Raw genomic sequence first — 20,838 nt, 5'->3', positions numbered from 1 at the left:
AAAAAGCAGAACTATCTCTTTCTCGCAGCCCTAATGAAGATTAAGTATAGTTCGAAACATGGCCGAGAAAAATTTACTTTTTTTGAACCAATGAACAACCCACAAAACAAAAATTCTTCTGATGAAATTAAATCTGAAATTTCCTTTTTCTTTTTTGTATCCTAAAGATATTTAAGTTCATCAGAAAGCTGCTTTTATTATTACTAAATTTTCAATCATGTTCCACACACAAAAAGAAATACTATCTGGATTTACAGGCATATTCAATCATCTAGACTATTCGTAACGAAATAAAAATCCCAACCAAAATAAAAAGTGTTATTTAAAAGAAAAACTGAAATTATGTTTTGGTTAATGTTTTGTGTAACAAAGAAAATATAAATATTTACAATTAATAATTTACCTATGCATGTCTACTTGGCTTCCAATGTTTGGTAAAGATTCTTGGATTAAGTCAGAACCTAAACAAAATGTAAGAAAACTACAAAGTAATGCAAGAAAATGGAAATGAGTTCTTCATTGAATTTTAAAAACAATCTACTTTAACTAAATGAAAAAAAAAGTAGATAGAAAAAATTGAAACCTCCTAATTTTCTCCTATGTACTACAAAAGTAACCTATCTACAGATGTTCCTCAACTACATAAATCTATTTTAAGTAAGTTTATTGAAATTATAATAATTTTATGATATCTAAGAAAAAAGGACAAAAATACATGCTGGACAAGAATTTTTTTTTAAAAAAAGCAAGCAATTTTTTTAATTTTGTTTATTAAAAACGTTTGAAGATAAATCACCCATCCACATTAAATGCAAAACAACAACATCTTCAGAAAAACACAACATATTAACAACAGAAAAAAAGAATTCAGAAAATAACTAGCGTTCTTATAGACAAAAACACTAATCCAAACAAACAATTTTGATCTAACACCAGTTAAGTCAGTTGAATGAAATGCTGAATCCGCGTCACTCCCAATGGATTTTAAAGGCAAAATGTTGACCTTCTAATAACTTACTTTCCTCTAATTCGAATATCCTCTTTTTATTATTGGCGAATACTTCTCCTCAAATAAATTTCAAGACTCACGAACGAATAAAAGAATGCAGTTGTTTTTCAACTTCGAACCTCATCGTATATTTGCAAAAATCAAACTCCAAAAATCTTTGCTAAATTGTTCGAATAAAGTTACGAAAATCTAAACGAAAGCTTTTTATTTTTAATTTTTTTTTTTTGTGCAAGTTATAGTACCTGCACAAAGCTGTTGATTCACACCCTGAGGACACCCTGAAGAAAATGCGAAACGGATCAGAATGAACGAGCACAAGCGTGCTATGGAGGCTGAAATAATTCACATTGCCTGGTATTTCAACCATAAGTTCATCGAAGATTGGTTAACACAGAATAGAACTGGATTAGAAATATTTAACGGGAACAAAGGACTTCCAATAATAAGTTTACAAAACAAAACCATCATCACTCCAAGCCTACCGAAAATATCTATAACTGAAAATTTTGGACAAATAAGATCAATTCACTATTATCTAGAATCTAAAAATGATTATAAATCACTCCCAAGCAAAAGAATATAGACATAGTTCACTCACTCTTCATACTAAAAACAAAAAAAATAATGAAAATATTACTCTTTCTAATAATGGTTAAATATTAGCAGATTGATTTGTTATGTTAGTTACGTTAAATTTGTGACGCTTTGAGTTGAATCTGGAACTTAAATTGGTTAATGATGTGGCTCACCAGGATCTGAGTCAGAAAGATCATTTCCCTCATGCAATGCAACATCTGAACCACTTGAACTGCCCAAAGTACGCCTAGACTTGTTACTTCCACGCTTCATGCTACCATTATCTTCGCCAAGCATGCCGCCTCCTCCTCCTTCACTGTCACTGCTCAATATACCTCCCTCGCAGACCGTGCCACCGCCAGATATCAGTGGGTGATCTGTTATTATAAAGTGAAAAACAAGTGGTAAAACTAAAAGTGCAGAATATTAACCAAGCATAGAAGCTAATGCTAATAAATATTATGTTAATCTTATACGAAGCGAGAAACGATATTGAAGAAGATATTACATCTTTGAAGTGAAACTAAACGTAGCGGACAAAGATTACGCATTCAACATGAAGATCGACAAATTTTAAACACAGGCCGACAAGCTTAATGTTTCATGAAACATAGTAAGTGGAAATCTACATCTACTGCAAAAAAAAAACAGCCTCTAAGGATGGATGAATGAATGTCAGTAAAAAAGAAAAACATGAACACTATGAAGTTTAGAACATTAAAGTTGTTACCAGCGACGTATACTGGCATTTTACATAAAACACAGTTACAGCATAATATTTCTTACCAATCTGTCTGTGCATTGTAAACAATCATACTACAAAATATCAACACGTTTTATAAAATGTCTATTATACAACAAGTAGGTTTAAAAAATTATTATTTGTTAAACAAATTTACGTTTTGAAATTATTAAATTAACAAGAGTTAGAAAAAAAATGCAAACACAAAACAAACACGACCTTATATTGAGCACTTATTATATTTCAAAAAGTAACTATTATCTACCTGACATTTTACTATAATAAACCTAGTCATTGTAATATAAAGCGTAAAAAAATAATAAAATATTAACCCGCTGTATGTTTAATTACACATGAATAATAGACGCAGTAACTAGTACTTTAGACATTTATATAAGGCATATAGTGCCTCATATAGTGTGAAGTGTTCAGTAATAGGGTTAAACAATATCGAGTCTATATGAATCACTCTTTAGACTCCACTCATGGATCTAAAATTTAAATTATAAAACTATGCTCTACCTCCTAAGAATTGCAACAAAACTAATTCAATTGAAAAATTTTGGTGACAGCATGATTGTTGTCTCCTAAGAACAATGATTGAATATTGGAAATCTTTGAGAAAATTTAAAAAAATTGGCAAAGGATCTATAGATCTAAGAAGGAAGGACAATTATATTTTTTTTTTTACATTTTTAACCTCGAAAGTTCTCTAAAGTTAGGTGGACTGAAGCCTCACCACCAACCTTTGGTGTTAAAAATGTAAAAAAAAAAAATATAGCGGTCAACAAGCAGAAGCCCTGATATGACTCGTCAGAATCTGTGGATGGATAACTTGGCAAAAAATAAATTAAAAAATATGACTGAAATTTGCAATATATCTTTTCTTCCTTTTGGATGAATGAATCAGTCAATCACCAAAAACGATAAAACAATATTCTACAATTCTACGAGATAAGAGATAAAATAAAACAACCAGGGTTATTGAATTGTTAAAACAGATAGTAAGTATAACCGAAAAAGTAAGTTAAAAATGATCACCGCAAAAGTGCTTTTGCAAGAAAACATGCGTGCTAGATTAAGAAAAGTTAAAGATGTTATTAACAGCATCACCAGAGCGAATGCTAACTAATTACCATCATGCATCCCATCCAATGAAGGAGAATGCCAAATACTTTTTCCTTGCTTCCATCTTCCTATGTTTTCATTCATCTTTTGCTGTTCACTGGAAGTCCATCCTGCAGAGCAAATGAAATAGGAAGATTAGAAAAGAAAAAAAAAACTTGTATATTTTATTTGGTAACAATAAGAAACATTTCTTATAAACTTCCTAAAACTTTTAGCAAATATTGTTTCTACAGTTTTCTCTTTAAGGGAAGAGAAATTAAGGAATATTAACCAAAAAACATCTAAAATGTACTAAAATTTATCATTTTCGTGAACATCTTTCCATCCCAATAACCACTCCCGTTTATATAGTTTTTTGCTCCCATCAAAATAATAGCGTTCAACCTGATAAATCAATTACCGTTTGTACTGTGGTTAGTGTCGCTGGAAACACCCTGAGCTTCGTGTGACAGAAAGTCCGCCGTGATCTGTTTCTCTTCGCCAGCATACTTGTCAAAAGGTTCTGAATTCAATACGCCGCCCACTGTACTCGAATTACTCATGTCTTCTAGATATCCACTCTCCTGTAAAAAAATAAAATACAATAAATCCCTTCCTTTTTTTTTTTTTTTTTTTGTATCCTGAAAGGCATCAAAAACAATTGTAATGTGAAATAGAATTGCAAGCCATCGTTAGAGAACGATAAATCGGTCAAAACGGTCTCGACTCCAAGCTTCAGTTTTTTTTTTTTTCAAACGGGATTTCTTCCCCAGTTCGTAAGATTGTGTTCAAGTCTATTGGACTCCATTATAGGTTTATCTCTCTTGAAGATGTTGTAGAGTAAGAATGCAAAAATAATTGAGCACAAGATAAAAAAAAAAAAATTAATGAAGATTTTTCTAAAATATGGAATAATATTCCCAGAAGGAAGTTAAGTGCTGAAGTAAGTTTTGTACATTAAACTTAAATTGAGAGAAATCTGAGGAAAATTAAACAGAATATTCAAACTAGAATTTTTTTCATTTTTTGTTTGAGTTCTTGAAATCTCGACTGGAAGTTGTTAAAAGTTAGGACTAACTTCAACTGAAATGTATTCACTTAAAATCTACATACGTTTTAAAAATTTGACCTCCTTCGAAATTATTGAGCTAAATTCTCATTTAAGGTAAAGACTGTAGATTGTAAAAATTGTATTAGAAGGGCGGTTCCACCAAAAAGGGGAAGGAACGCAGGCAATCCAAAATGCCCATTGTTCCCCGCCCACCCGTCATCTCATGAGAGATACCGGGGCTTCAAAAACAACAAATCCGGCTAAAGGTTGTACGGTAAAGATTAAACGCCGGAAATCCTTTTAAGTATCACAAATAGATTCAAATATTTCTCAGCAATAAGATATGAATGTAATAAACATAATTTAACTACACATACACACCTGATTTTGATGGAAACTGTCCAACAAAAGGCTATCTTTTCCAGTACTGAGTGCATCAAATCCAGACTGATCTAAGGTTACACAAGCCATGGCTCTTTCCATATCATCCGTGATCACTTGCATATCTTTCACACATTTATCTAAAATATCCTCTCTTCCAATCTCTCTTAATGTCTTCTCCAGTTTGTTACCTGGAAAAGATTCGATTATAAACAGAATTGATTTTAAACAGAAATGATTAGGTGAGTAAAATGATTGTGGTATTCGAGTAATTATCTTTTTTATTATGGCTGGAAGTTTTGAGTCTATGAGCAGGAACTGCAGTGTAGTTGACTGAACGAATAGGGACTTGGTTTTTGTGAACTGAAGCTTGGTTAGTAAAATTTAGGCACAGTTTAAAAAAAAAAAAATTCGAAACCTGAACTAACCAGTAGCATGCACGCCAAGATTGTTCTGCCACAATTTTAAGGCAAGACTAGCTCGCTGCGGTGACGTATGTACTTCCTGTTTTATGATTTCCACATCCTCTTCACTAATACCCAATCGTAATGCCAATGGTTCCCAATCATCACCTAAATATTGGCACAAATCTGCTAATACCATATTTCCTCTCACCATAGTCTCTGGAAAAAATTATAATAAATAAATGGTTTCTCATTAACTAATTGATGTTCAATCTTTTTGCTGATAATAAAATTTACAATTGCATCAATGTATTATTTTTTCTTGTTTATTCACAAGGTTTTGTAAACATGCATCATTAAGAAAAGGAATTTTAAAAAACTTAAATTAATTCTTTTTACTTATAAGAACTTCTTATTTAAATTTCAATGCAATATTATACTTTAGTGCTGATTTTAAATGATTAGATAAGTTTGGTGAATTCTTTTCCTGTAGGATTAGTTCACAAATAATGCTCCTAAGAGTCCGTGTTAACGATGAAGAGCGTGCACAGAAGGGTTTCGTAGGAGTAAAACTAAATCTGAACTACAGATATTTGAAAATATTGTGCTTTTTTTGGTTTTGTTTTTTAAAAAAAGTGCATTTATGTGAGCTTAGAAAATTGAATGATGTTTAGATTTAATGTTTTATAATCGAGGATTGAGTCCCAAATGTGTCTCGAAAATGGGAGGGCATCCAAATATTTTTTTATCGCCAAAACGTCATTTTTTTTTTGTATAAGAAATGAGTCAAACTTCCTTCTTTTTTTTTGGTCTTCAAAATTCGCATTTTATTCTAAAACCCGTTAATTCCCCAACCAACGGTGTGTTCTCAACTCTTTCAATTCTTGAAAAAGAGTTCAAAGTTCCTTATCAAAAAATTAAATCAGAAAATGGGTAAATTAATTTCCTATTGGTAAAAACGTTCTGGAGATTACTGGAGAATTGTTGCCCTTTTCAACTAATACTCCATCCACTCATTATTAAAATGACCGTAATTATGAAAAACTCTGGTTAATCAAGGTTTATTGGAGACCACATGATTTGAAATTATTCAGATCCACGTCATAAACCAATCACTGTTGTTTTAACTGTAGTAACAGATCTTTGCCTGTCTCAATTCTAGAAGATGATCCAGGCTATAGCTCTGCAGGCCTAAGGCCTTCCTGGACCCCGCAAAAGAGATCCAACTCTTATAGTACTCTCCTTTGTCAGGACTTCATTCATTCCTAGATTCTAGGATCCGTTAGGGCATCATTATCATTATATTTGGATTGAAGGATTTATACTACCATTTTGAAGCATACTCTATTTGGGGAGACATTTAGAGAAAATGCTAGCATTGCTATTAAATGAAGGGTAAGAATCGTAATCAATTGCCTGATTTAGGCTAACAATCCTAAATTTACTGTTGTACCACTAGTAACGACTATAATCGTGCGAAGTACGTAACCATTGTCAAAACTCACGAGGCGAAAATGGCCAATTTACTCTCCATTAACTAGCTCCAAAATCATATTGCACTATAAAATGGGAAAGTCAGTGCGTATCTTTCTGATAAAAAAATGCGGAAACAGAACCCCTCCCCCCTACACATGAAATCTACCAATCCGTCACGTCACTGATTCCACCGAAGAAACCTTCAATGCTTTATTAAAGGAAACAGGCTAACTACATTGAATTTTGCTACTTTGATAAATAAAAAAAGTGTGAACTAGTCTACAAAATGCAAGGAGGCAAAAATACCAATTAAAAATCTACAATTATACTTACTTATAAATAAGAACTCTTTTTTTTTTTTTTAATTTGCTAATAAATTTATAAAATACTTCTATACAATTGGAGGCCTATATAAGGGGATATCAGGGTGTCATTTTGCTCTATTTCTTTAAATATAATACTGACGTACTATAATATCCATGCCGCATGCGCAATGATCATAAAAAAGGTAAATAAACCGGAAGCTTATTTGTTTTTTTTTAACAAATTAAATAAATAAGATTTCCCTTTTTTAAAATTCAATAGCTAACTAAATTTCAGCAGAATTATTTTGATTAAAGCTATAATGCAATCTAAAATAATTGACAAATAAGCTATTTATACACTTAAATATAAACATTTTAATTATCCAAAACAAATTTATCAATATACCTATTTAAAAAAATATGCAGCCTACAAAAAATTAAGCCTAAATTATACTTTTTATCGTTAAATATGAGAGAAATAATACTAAAAGCCATTCGTTTATTTAAAATATGATTGTTTTAAGGAAAAGTTATAATTTACCAGGTGTCATATTGCGAGGTAATGAATAAGATCTGTCGCTCAAATACAGATCACTTCCATAAGGTGTTCCCTCTTTGACAATATTTTCTGGTAGGGTGATGTTTAAGGTGCAAACTGCAGATTGTATTGGTTCTCCTCTTGCAACCTTGAACATTAAATTGCGAGTTCTACTGTTAAAATTAAAAAAAAAAAAAAGAAAAAAAAAAAAGTCGGACAAATCTTGAGAACTGTAGAAAGAGAAACCATAGGAATGCCATTTTATTTATATTAAATTTCTAAACTTTATGCCATTTAATCTAAGCCATATTGATTACGAAACTGTGCCTATTGACGCATCTCATATTTCCAAAATTATTCTGCAGACTACAATAATCCGATACCAGCTTTATTTTTTAACCTCCTTCAAAGCTATGTAACTGTCCAGCACTTCTTCTTTTAAATCCTTTATGGATAATAACCGTAATCATAACTTTCAGTCAACAGTTTCATAAATATATTACTTAAAATAACGCAGCTTATCAAGAATGATATTTTTGACGAAATCTTTACCTCATCTCCATTTACCATTACTTTGAACTTATAAATTGTTACTATCTAACTTATCTTAAACTAATATTACAATTTAGTAAGATCAAAGTCCAAATTTTGTTTATTTCACTAATTGAATTGGTCCTATTTATGTAAATAATATCTATTATTTATATTACTCATGTAAAGTAATAAGTAAATACAGCAGAGAAACAGGAGACATACCTTTGGTTGAGACATAAAAAGCAATCGAGCAACGGGCTTGTCGTCAGGATCTCTTAATCGAACTGTAAAAGGTAATCGATTTTCACGGAACGCTACGAAATTTACACTAAGTTGTTCACCAGATTTAGTCACAGGGATTAAATTTCCAGCAAATTCTAAATAAATATATTTCCCTTCCAGCACCTGTTGAGTTAAAGACAAAAAAAAAAATCAATAAATATTTAATATAATTTGTAAGATCAAGGATTTAGCACCAATAAATAATAATAATAATAATAATTTGCACCGACCTCAACATCTCTACTTTTTGCCACTTCTGTAAAATGTTCTTGATGTTCCAAAGTTTTGTCTTCTCGATCGTCAGTCATGACGAAAATTCTCAAACGTGCCTCCAACGGATCAACCCTCTTGGCATATACCACGAATCTAAAGTAAAAATATGTTCAAATAATAAGTGTTATACTACACAGATACAGTAAAAGTTAATAAAGTTAGTCAAGTCATGCCTTACTTTGCCATAAATGGTACATGACTTGCTTCATTATAAAGTTGAGAAGCCATATTTGTAGCATTGCTTACGTTACGACAGTCCATCAACCAAAATCTAGCCGATACTGTTGTCGTAAATGATACACAATCTTTGACGAATGTTAATGGAGTTGATCCGGTGACGTCTTCCCACTGTGCCTTTGCATTTCCACCTAAGGGCGACAGATTTTATTAATATTTTTTACGTTCTCCTATTCCTTAGTAAAATGTACTATTGAGTAGAATTTTCTAAACTGAGGATTCCATCGGAATTTCATCATGTTTTTCAAAACTAATATTGATTTACTTAATAATCAATGAAAACCCAAATATTGAATTTGATTTTTTTTTGCCAATAATCAAGAAAATGCTTCAAAAGATTTTCTTTTACCCTACGATTCACATAAAGAGCTGCCACGTTTATTAGAAACTATTTAAGAAAAGTAATTTCTAGAGGTATCTCCTGGGAGTACAATACCAAAGGCATTTGTATAAAGCGCCACTACTGAACCATCTATGATTCTGTGAGCTGTTTAATATTTCACCATCTTGAATACAGATAGAGTACTCAGTCAAAGAAAATTTGTTATTCGGAAGTACAGTTTTTGAGGATAGCTTAAGTTTTTATGGAAGGGGAGATTTGGGAAAAGGCTCTACTATTTAACTCGAAATCAACAGCTTTTTTAGCAACATTAAACTAGATACATTATTTTAGTAGTTCTGTGGAAATCGAAGAATTTAAAAGCGTTTGATAAAAGTTCAAAAGAACTTACCCTCCCTTCTGCGTCATTACCTGTGATGCTGCAAAGAAGACGTAACGTCGGAGCTTCTCCGTTGTACTGATTGATCATGCCTTTGTTGGCTGCGGTTGGCACAGGAAGTGTAAGTGTGATAGGCTTATGGAACTTCCTTCTACGTGGTTCAACGGTCACAATAGGAGAGATTCCAACACGATTTCCTAATAATCTTGTTACTAGTTCATTACTGATAGGTTGAGCCTAGTGGAAGCGCCATAACAGAACTATTATACAAACATATCCTCTCAAAATAAAGGTAAAAAAATGGAACAAGGATCTAACCTGAAGTCCAACTCTAATTTTCTTTGTCAGGGCGTTTGGTGGGAAAATTGCCTGTACTTGAGGTACCGCTGTGGAAGAGACTACACCACCTTCAGGACCAATTACGTGAACTTCTTGTCGCAAACGTGAAACTACAGCAAGATATTGTGGCAGTTCTGTAGTCACGATTCTGGTAACTCGATTTGTATGTGCTTCGTCAAAATCTACGCATTTAGTTAGAATATGTGATTAGCACTTCGAAGCTACTGAAATGGTGAAGAGTACTTCAAATGACAAACATAACCATACCATCTCCTTCAAAACTATAATTGAGAATATGTTGCACAGCATTCTGACTTTCCTCTAAACAATGCTCTTTCCATGTGGTTCCATTATCACTTCTCATTACAACAAGTTCTCGTTCTTTGCCTCTCAACGATACAAAATGTGGCACCTCAATAATTATAGGTCTGCAAATTCAGTATTTGTTATTTGTTTATAAATTAAATCATAACTCAATATCAGTAATTTTCAACAACAATTCTTACCCTAAGAATTTTGTTCCAGCCGGCGACAGCTCCAGCACCCTGGTGGCTAAAGCTTGTGCTTCTGATAACGGTGGAGCAATATTTCGATTTCTTAGATACCTGCAGGTAAGACGTAAGGGCGCAGCCGCAGATCTTGGTGGAACAACCACATTCACACCAGAATGTCTACAACCTCGCATAGCACCACCACGAGCGTCCACCAGAAATGATACCAGAAAACTGTTGAAAGCAAAAAATTAAATTCCTCAGTGATATTATACGAATTATACAAAAATGAAACTAATAAATATTTAACTACAATTAATGCTTACAATGATTTAATAACAATTTTTTTAAAAGATTTTGTAACAAATTAATAAATAAAAAATCAATTCATAATAATGGGGATAAATATGCAAATTTTAAACAAGTACAAATCATTCACTTAACTAATCAAGTCAAATTGAGCAATGTTCGCGTATTTTGATACTTCAACTAAAATACACTCAGCACATGCTACATGGGCCCAGAGATTGGTGTAGCGGTTATTAAAACGGACTATTAGGTAGGAGATTCCCACATCAAGTACCGCTTGTAGCTAGCTACTTTTCATTTTGGGCAAATGTCAATATTAGATATTTTCGCTTTGGCCCCCTCCCCCGTCAACGACGAGAGGTGTTAAGCCCCTCCTGAAAAAATAGGAGATTACTTTTAATTTTTTTATATTAGTCAAATTACTAAACCTTGAGTTCGAAAATGGTGATTAATTGCCGTGAATCAGTTCCTACATTAAAAACTGAAGATAGCACAAAAGTGGCAAGCTCCCAATATGAAAAGGTAACCATTATTATGTGGTATTGGGTAATTCACCTCTTCAAGAAGAGAGATCTTAAAGAAGAAAGAAATTAATTTAAGGAGCGTTTTTTTTTTCTGATAAACTCTGACAAGACTTGGCTAGAAAAAATAAATCCTTTACTGTTGAACGACTACTTAGCGAAGTTTAGTTTCATCAGAAATCTCAAGAATTAGTTCAATGGATTTCTTTAATTCGCAAACAAATGTGATCATAAGTTAGGCGGACTGCATTTAGGGAAACATAAGGTGCTATGAGGAACGGCAAAAATAGATAACTAGTACTGCGCTGAGAATAAAGTGAAAATTTAGTGGAATTTACTGAATACAACTGAAATTAAGATTTTTTTTTTTAATAATGAACTTCTAATTTTTATCTTCTTAATGTGACTAGGACGTAACCAATTCTGAGCTGAATTGATGGCAAAAAATGGAATTTTAATTTATTTTTAAAAGCCACAAAAGAAAAAGGGGAAAACTTAAGTAACCGAAATGAAGAATTAACATATTTTTAGAATAGTAAAGTGGCAAAAAATAGAACTAAATAGACTAAAATAACAAATAAATAAATAAAAAACTAAAATTGTAACACTGATCATTCAAAAAAAAAAAATTAAAACTAAAAATACCAATGCAATTTTAATACATCTATAAATCTAGATCCTAATCATTCTCTACGTCCATATTTCACTAGTATTGTTAGATTGACCATCATTCATCAAATCCTATGCAGGATTCTATTTGACAAGAAAAAAGCTTTATTTTATAATAAGTTTCAAAACAAATACGTTGGAATTTCTATTTTCTCTAGAATCTAAAATAATAAAAACAATTTTTAAAAAAATTATTAAGTGCAGTGCTCAGCTAAAGAAGCTGTGATATTAAAGATAACAATTTTTAAAAAAATATATATTTATTAAAAATAATGGGCATTCTTTTTTCTCGAGAAAAACTAGCGTTTAAAAGGAAAATTTAAAGTTAACTAGTTCTCTTTTCTTTTTTCTTTATTCATCAGGGATTTTCTTCACATGCAGTTTTTCGAATTACATAAGAATATATTTTACCATGATTACTTTCATAATAATAAAGAAACACTTTTTACTTTTGATAAGTTCTGGAAACATTTATAAGAGCAATGATTTAATTAACACATATAACGCAGTTAAAAAAAATTGAAATAAAAATTTTAAAGGCAAGTTTATAAGGAATATTTCTCTTTTGAGAAGCAAAAAAGGTTCTAAGGCAATAAGAGGAAATATGTAGAAATCGAATTCAACTTAGAAAATCGAATAATTTTAGTTTAGTGCTTCTAGGGCTTAAGCTTTTCCAGTTAAGGCTCGTTTATGGAACAACAAATGCACTAGAATTGTTTGCTGAAACTGAAACCATATAATTTCCTTATAAACAATCACAGGAAAACTTCGAATAGATCTCTTTATTGCTCACGAGATCTTTAAACACATATACTTTTGCTAATATATCAGAAACGGAAAAAGTGCACTTACAATTGTCACTGATTTCCCTGGCAAAATTGCTAAAACTCTAAAGAAAACATGTTGCAAAATTCGACCAAAAACCTGCAGACTCATTTCTAAAATCTTTTTGTTGATGATCATTCATCTAGAGGGGACTGATTAAACCTCATAATTTTCACAGTTCAAATAAGTGCCCAAAAAACATCAAAAGTATCAAGCAACAAGGACATAAATCCAGACCTAAGACTTCTAGATTTACTGCAGTCTGAAAGAATGGAGGAATCACTTAAAGCAAAAACATCCTAACACAACCTGTCTACTGGAAGATACTGAAAAAATAATATCCTAAGAACCATTATATCGGTATCTTTTGATAAATGAGAGGTTACTTTGTTGTTTCACTTTTCAATTAGATACAATCAAGTCAGTTTTTCCTAACAAATGCAGCAAACATTCATTATTACAATTCTTGATTGTTGCCAACCCAGAGCTCATCCGGAGAAAGGAGTTCCGTAGACCTTTTATTTTTGTCTGGAAGCCAGACAAACATATGTTTAGTGTCTAATGGAAGAGGTAGGCTAATTTAATTTGGACATTCTATCCGTCTCATCTTTTACTTACAGAGACTTTTATAGGACCTGGAATAGAGAGTGAACTAAGTCCACGACAGATGGTTTTCCTAGCTGCTGGAACTAATTTAAGAATATCAAAGCCTTCAGCGCAGTCTGACTCTCTTGGCAGTTTAAACCTTGTTTTACTTAAGTAACCGTTCAGCTCAAATAATACTAACAGCTTAACTTCACTCTATCTTATAGAAACTATTTAAATAGCTTTTGCAACTCAAAAGAGGAATAATTATTAGTTATAAACCTGCCTTTGATTTTGATTAAACATTGATATTAAAAACAAAAACGACCTCAAAGCAAACGCTGTTACACACTTAAAAAATAAGAACTATAAAATAAGTTTGTTAAGAAAAACGGGCAGCAAAAAAAAAATAAAAATACAGCTACCAAGCAAACATGGCATTACTGAAGATTGTTCAGTAAAACTTACTTTGTCCATTGACCTTTGCTGTTTCGTATTTTAAGTGTTCACAGAACCCAAAAATCAAAAGAGCATATAAAAAAAAAAAGAAAAAACAAAAAGAAAAAGTACAAAAAGTAATTATTTATTGGTACAAGAAATTAAACAAAAGAATTATTTTATTTCTCCAAAAGAAATCTCGTAGAAAGATTAAAACCTTACTGGTTTTATTCTTAATTGGTAATCATTCAAATAAATATTTATTTGTTAGAATGATTCACTAAATGAGTACCACTAGTCAATTATTATATAAATAATGGGGATCTGTAAAAATAAAACACAAGCAAATAAAGCAAAATAATTATATTAAAATAAACAACGTATTAAAAAAAACACCATCGCAAGCGTGTACCTGTCTCTGCACATTCCTGAGTTCCTCGTACGCCCTGTCCCATGAAATGACTGTTTCAGGCTATGTAACCTGATCAAATAAAATAATATTTCTTTATAACTAAATGATTTTTAAAGAGTTCTTCTAAAAAATTCCGACACCTGGGCACGATCACAATCTATTCCACCGTTTTGACCAAATTGATGCTTATTAATTCACAGATTATTCACCCATTAACCAATAATTGTGTTCTACAATTAATCAAGAATAAGGAAGTCCTTTGAATAATTACGAAAAATATAAAGAAAAAGAAAAAATATGCATTTTTTTTTTCGAAGATATCTGAAGAAATGCCAAATCTTTTTCTTCTACTAGTTCTTGGACACTATTCATCTCAAAATCGTAAAAAAATTGAAATCTTTTTTGAAGCACTTAGAAACCGTAAATATTAAACAAACCCTTTTTTTTAAAACCTTTTTATTTTTATACACACTGCCACGCCTATATAATAGGAAATTCTTTTTTGCAGAAAAAACAATTTTCATTTTAAACATTTGTCTGGATAAAATCATTATTGGTAAGTTCTAAGATCTGAATGACAGATTTGATATGGAAACTACTCGAAAATGGAAAAAGAAGGTTTTAGTTAGATCCGTTCATAAAAATTGCAATTACTACCACCTACACTTACTAGATACACACTTATAGTTAAATGAAAAAATAAAACTTCGAAAATATGCGCTGTTGCTGTAAGGTTCTGGATTAGCAGGTTACTCACATGTGTGTTTACTAGTGATGGGCAGAACGAGTCCGCGTTTGGAGTCGTTGGATTTGAATCGGTTCCAGGGTTGGAATCGATTCCAACAACTCGTTCACTGATTCCAGTCTGTACTTACCCTATGCATTAGTACAAATGTCACGCATTGTAATTAAATAAATCATTAAAAGTTAGCTTTTCCAGATAATAACAAAACTATATTTCTTTAACACACATTAAGTAGTTCCCTAATTTCCAATTGATCTGATAAATATAAAATTAACAACGTAACCAAATATTAACAAAAATAGGCTAGTCAAATATAAAAATTAAAGCAACTGCAGTTTTGTCGTTATCTAGCTTGACCACCGGAGTTAACTTGATTCAAGAAGAAAAACGCAAATGGGTAGGAAATTATTCCCATAAAAAAAAATTATAACCCTTCAAACAAAATGATAATTACTCATAAAGAAAGAAATATTTATTTACTATGAATTAATATCAAGCTTTTAAAATAGCTTATTATTTTACAAAAAGAAAAAGCTGTGTGCCAAATCTTTAACTTAGCGGCTGGACGCTCTTTCTCTTAACTTCATTGGCGAATGTTAAATCGTGTACATGTCATGACGACGATCAAAGTAATACTGAGCTAAAAAATAGTATTACCTAACTGGTTTACTTACTGCTGTATCCCTCCCACTCTATCACCTATTTCACAAACATTCGTCGATTGGAAGTAGGTTTTAGTTAAATATTTGTTTCATTTGAAAACAAAAAACATTATAACGCTTTCTCAAGATGTTTTTAAGTTTTAAAAATTTGTTTTTGTCCATTACTCTTGTAAAATACGAAGAAATTCAAATAAAATATAATGTACAAACACAAATGATCTAGAATGCAGGTGGAGTCAGTCGTCGTTGTCATGGTGATGGAACCGTTTAACGACTCCGGTTCCAGCTCCAGCATTTTCTATTGGCTAGATTCAGTGAACGAAAAAATGGAACGAGTCCGGTTTCAAAAGGATTTAAATCACTCCGGATTTGACTCCACCAATTCCAGTGGATTTAACCAATGAAATTGCTGGTGTTGGGCCGGAGTCGTTAAACGGTTCCATCACCATGACAACGACGACTGACTCCACCTGCACTCTAGATCATTCTGTGTTTGTATATTATATTTTATTCGAAATTCTTCGTATATTATAAGAGTAATGGACACAAACAAATTTTTAAAAATTAAAAACATCTTGAGAAAGCGTTATAATGTTTTTTGTTTTCAAATGAAACGAATATTAAACTACAACCCATTTCCAATCGACGAATGTTTGTGAAGTAGGTGATAGAGTGGGAGGGATACAGCAGTAAGTAATCCAGTTAGGTAATACTATTTTTTAGCTCAGTATTACTTTGATCGTCGTATTTGAATCAACTCGTTCCACCATCGGACTCGTTCCAGTGGAACGAGTCCGCTCTAATAGCCCATCACTAGTGTTTACTGAAATTGAAGTTATCATTTCTCAACGTGAAGAGTTTTAACAATATAATTACTAGAATTTTGGACTTCCCTATTCATTCCACCAATATATGTATAAAAATAATAGAAGATATTTTACGAATATCATGCTTTAATATTTCTTCAAAAGTGCAATATTAAAAATAATATGTATGTATTAAATATGTTTTATACATTAATATGCATTTAAACTGTTACAAAAATCTATAGTTTTCGAAATATTTAATAATCTAACCTTATATCTCTGTCGGATCAAAACGTTCAAGCAAGATTCGGAAATTTCATAACATTTGAAGCAATTTACTAAAAGTATTTTTTTGTCAGCTCTCATCGCTTCTGTATTTCATCATAATTCTTAAATTCGTACGTTAAAATTTTGATTAAATATTTTTTTGTTCATTAAGTATATAATAATAAATAATAACTGTTTAATTTCATGCAAAGTAGATTACTAAAATTATATTTCATTTAAACTTATATTTTATTAAAGTATGTTACCAACACCCAAAAAATTGTATATTCAAAGTGCTGTACAGTCATGCGATGGTGTATTTAATACTTAAATATAAATAAATAAAAAAGGAAATAATATTTATAATGAAAGGTCTCTGCATTTTCTTAATCACAAATAAATAATTGTCTCATCTGAAGTATGGTGTAGAAATATGCAAAATATGCTGGCTAGCAGTTCAGTATTACTTAAATTCAACTTACATCTATTACAAAAAAAAAAAAAAAAAATCTATAACCTTTAACAAAAGAAGGCTTGAACCATATTTCGTTGAAAATTGTAGGAGCTTTTTTAAGAATGAAAGTAAGACGAAATAAAAGTTGTAGATATTTCAATGAAGGCTGAGAATGTTCACAATTGTTCTTATTTGTGCCGATTTGAAGGAGCTAAACTAATCCAGTTGATAATATTTGCTACAAATAATGGTACGAAAACTAGGCCAGTAACAGAGCGTGACATTTTTTGAAAAGATGAAGAATGTACTTAAGTTTTTTGTCTCTGCCGAGAGAAACACAAAGAATTATGTAGTGTGATGGAAATTCGAGAAAGTTTAAATATTTGTAAAATTTATAAAATACGTAAAACGGTACACCAAGCGTTCCCCCGAAAACTAGCTTTTACCTAACAATAATTTTTCTGGCTAGCCTCAAAATATGAATGTGACTTACAATCAATTGAGGTAACGCTAAACCCTACTTAGAAATGTACATTTTTAATAAGTTGCAATTTTAACTATTCTTTGTCAAGGTAAACCACGAATATTTTAGGTTCAGATCAAACGCCTGATAAACAAAACGGAAGGGGTACTAAACCAATCGCTTCACTTTTGCTTTATGCAACTTTCTGCAGTCTCACCCTACAAGTTTCTTTAAAAGTAGAAGTAGTGTTCAAAGAGAATATAAATGCAAAGAAGTAATACTGAACTAAAAGAAAAATTGTAAAATGAACAAAAAAAAGATTATTTACAATGGTATTCGTAAAAATAAAATACTTTAATATTAATAATTAAAAAAAAATACTGATTGGATATTTATAACTTAAATCATAAATAAATTTTATTAGATTTTCTTTACACGATGGTGTGAATAAAAATTCAGTAAGACAGCTTACCCAATATGAACGGGTGTTTGTACGATGTCCACATTGTCTGGTTGGCTACTATTCAATAAATATTGCTCTTTTTTATGAAGATGAATGGCGGAGGCGTCACCAGGAGCTGAAATTAAATTTACAAAGAAATAAAAGTAGCTATAATTTTTAGATTACGTAGTATTAACTCAAGTACGTGTATAGTTCCACTAAAATTTCTACAAAAATGTTTAAAAACAATCATCGCCAAAGTTATTAAATAAAAAGAAGTTTTGAATAGAGCTAGCTCCCTGAACAAACCAAGATCCCAAAAAGGACTGTGGAGTCGTTGAAGAAGAAGAACAGTGTACAAGGAGTGTACCGATATTAGACATTGTAAAAATAGTTTATAGGCAATTTACTATAATTGCTGATTTTTTTCCCCCTTTGGCATCAGTTTGCACTATTAGCCAGAATCTTTTCTTAATTAGTTCTTAATTTTTATTTAGGGAGGCTTTAATAGCGTTTATGTAGTGTACCAATTCCTCATAGGCTTTCCTGTTTTTTTTAGAATTTCAGGGTAAGTTATATCACCCGGCAATAGATTTTTTAAATTTTTAAAAAACAGATCTCTTTGGTATGTATATTTGGAGCACGACATAACAATGTGCTCCATGTCTTCTAGGCTGTCACAGGTTGTACAAAGAAGGGGATGCCTATTTACCTATTCCTATGGAGATATTTTTTTACATATGTACGTAATGATCACTGCGCTGAACAGATGTTTGATTCGCAATACAGGGTAATAACAATGACTGAAGTAGTGCAGTGGAATAAGGCTTAGGGCGCCAATGACTACCTCAGCGTATAGATACAGATTCAGCCAATCAGTTCATACAATACTGACAGAAAGTAATTATTATTATAAGATTATTTTTTGCAAATTATTAAGGAAAATTCTAATTAAACGCCAGATATTTCTAGCACTCTGGCTGACAATGAAAATCGTTGCTTATTGTTCCTATATCGTAAAATCTTATTGAGACATAACCCATTAATAATAATACATTCATTCTACGATAACCATTCTTTCATGAGACCATAATGTTGGGCTTAATGATTTTGATTGGTTTCTTTCATTGTGATCGGTTTCAGGAGTTCTGTGCAGAAAATTGTGTCTTACATTTATGAAGATTTTTTTTTTCAAATTGTCGCCACTAACTGAACAGTTTATCAACAACTTTTTGAAGTTTTACCAAATTTGGGTCAGCTGTAGAGAAAACTTTAAGCCGTAGGAGCATTTACTAAGAGCATTTTTGTTCTTATAAAAAATGAGATGATTCCTTTAATTTAGTAACAGAGCGAAATGAAATCCTTTCCATTCATCTAGTTATCACGGTCGACAACATAACCATCAATGTGTCTATAATATTAGTTGGTCTAATAAATCTAAATTATATAATATATACACAAAAAATTATTTACCAAATGAATCTCTGTTATGATCATGTTCATCACGCGTCACATCAATTTTAACTGAATCATCTCCTAAAGTTTTCATATCATCCACAGTCATGTATCTGTACTGTTGTTGGTCACTTAACATCGGGTCTTCACCTATAATAATCGAACTACAAATTAACTAAAAGTGATAATAAAAAATAACGGGTGGGGGGAAAAAAATATAAGCACAACTAAAATATGTTAGTTTGGACAGAATATTTCTCTTGATAAAGAATAATTTTTTCTTTAAATGTAATATTTTAAATCGTAAATTGTAAATTGTAATTTTTAATTTTTATTTATTTAGTCAAATAAAAGTTTATTGTGCTGGTAATTGATCCGTTTTCACGAACATGCAAGTTAATAATTTTTACAAAGCGGTTCTCACAGATAACAAGAATAGTTTTCATTAATAATTATTTTTTTAAAAACAGTCACCACATCATGTCTGTTTGTTTTTCAAACACATTTTATTAACAATAAAACAAAAAAATAAATAAATACAATACATTAAGTACAAAGGCGACTAGAAAACATTTATAGATATTCCCAAACGACCGCATGCCATTACTATAAATGCAGGAAGGTAATATTAAATCAAATGAAGCTGAAATAAAGAAAAGAATCAGGGTGATGAAACTGTATCAAAGAAAGCTCAAGCCACTTGAACCTTTTCTTTTAGAGGGAAGTAGTTATTGGATAAAAATACTGTCCAGGATTTGGGTGGGGTATTATCCTACTTTTTACCCTAAATAGGGTTGACTTTAAAAAAAAATAGGGTTCGATAAACAGAACTGAAGACAATGCAACAGGTAAAAACAATAACTGAGCAAGCAAGTAGTTGAGTGCTTCCATTGGTTTCTTAAGGGTACTTTCACAACGGAACTGTGAGTATAGATGATAGCTGAGATGATAACTGATAGAGTAAAATATAATCGCTGTAATAGTGTGCACAACGGAGCTGTGATACATGCAAGATGTCCGAGTAGTGAAGAAGAGTTTTTATGTTCAGCAGCAACGAAATGGTATATTTTAAAGAAAAAACGCTTTAGAAAATATCATTTCGTACATCCGATAAATAAAAAACGAAGTACTTTGGGTGAATCTCACCATTTATATGAGGTACTTAGAAATTATCCGGATGGAATTTTTTTTTTTTTTTTGAATATGTGAGGATCAAAACGTTGGAAAAATTGTCATGGAAATCCTATAACCGTAGAAGAAAAACTAGTGATAACTTTTTGGTAAGTAGTGGTTTTATTGAGGGAAAAAAATTAAATACACA

At 31.3% G+C, this 20,838-nt stretch overlaps 1 protein-coding gene across 21 annotated transcripts in view; it reads right to left on the bottom strand.

Annotated features, from left to right (window-relative positions):
* Positions 1-20,838, bottom strand: part of LOC141451900 (uncharacterized) — a 108,860-nt gene that overhangs the window by 3,981 nt on the left and 84,041 nt on the right. For 4 of the 21 annotated variants that reach the window (XM_074123684.1, XM_074123686.1, XM_074123693.1 and 1 more), the window contains 17 exons: positions 19,536-19,667; positions 18,093-18,198; positions 14,224-14,292; positions 10,480-10,698; positions 10,241-10,401; positions 9,953-10,155; positions 9,667-9,871; positions 8,857-9,046; positions 8,636-8,771; positions 8,346-8,528; positions 7,593-7,737; positions 5,295-5,489; positions 4,867-5,057; positions 3,856-4,018; positions 3,464-3,565; positions 1,759-1,962; positions 404-461 (listed from right to left, as the gene is read on the bottom strand). In XM_074123684.1, the coding sequence (XP_073979785.1) occupies positions 404-461; positions 1,759-1,962; positions 3,464-3,565; positions 3,856-4,018; positions 4,867-5,057; positions 5,295-5,489; positions 7,593-7,737; positions 8,346-8,528; positions 8,636-8,771; positions 8,857-9,046; positions 9,667-9,871; positions 9,953-10,155; positions 10,241-10,401; positions 10,480-10,698; positions 14,224-14,292; positions 18,093-18,198; positions 19,536-19,667 (2,662 nt within the window). Of the gene's footprint in view, positions 1-403; positions 462-1,697; positions 1,963-3,463; positions 3,566-3,855; positions 4,019-4,866; positions 5,058-5,294; positions 7,215-7,592; positions 7,738-8,345; positions 8,529-8,635; positions 8,772-8,856; positions 9,047-9,666; positions 9,872-9,952; positions 10,156-10,240; positions 10,402-10,479; positions 10,699-13,841; positions 13,860-14,101; positions 14,136-14,223; positions 14,293-18,092; positions 18,199-19,535; positions 19,668-20,838 lie in introns of those variants that run through there. The other 17 variants (XR_012457168.1, XR_012457169.1, XM_074123688.1 and 14 more) reach the window with 11 other exon arrangements.

Source organism: Rhodnius prolixus, unplaced genomic scaffold, assembly GCF_049639745.1.
Source record: "Rhodnius prolixus isolate KJV_2025 unplaced genomic scaffold, Rpr scaffold_14, whole genome shotgun sequence".
Lineage (NCBI taxonomy): Eukaryota > Metazoa > Arthropoda > Insecta > Hemiptera > Reduviidae > Rhodnius > Rhodnius prolixus.
Note: the sequence above shows the minus strand (reverse complement) of the source record. Positions and strands in the feature narration are given on the sequence as shown.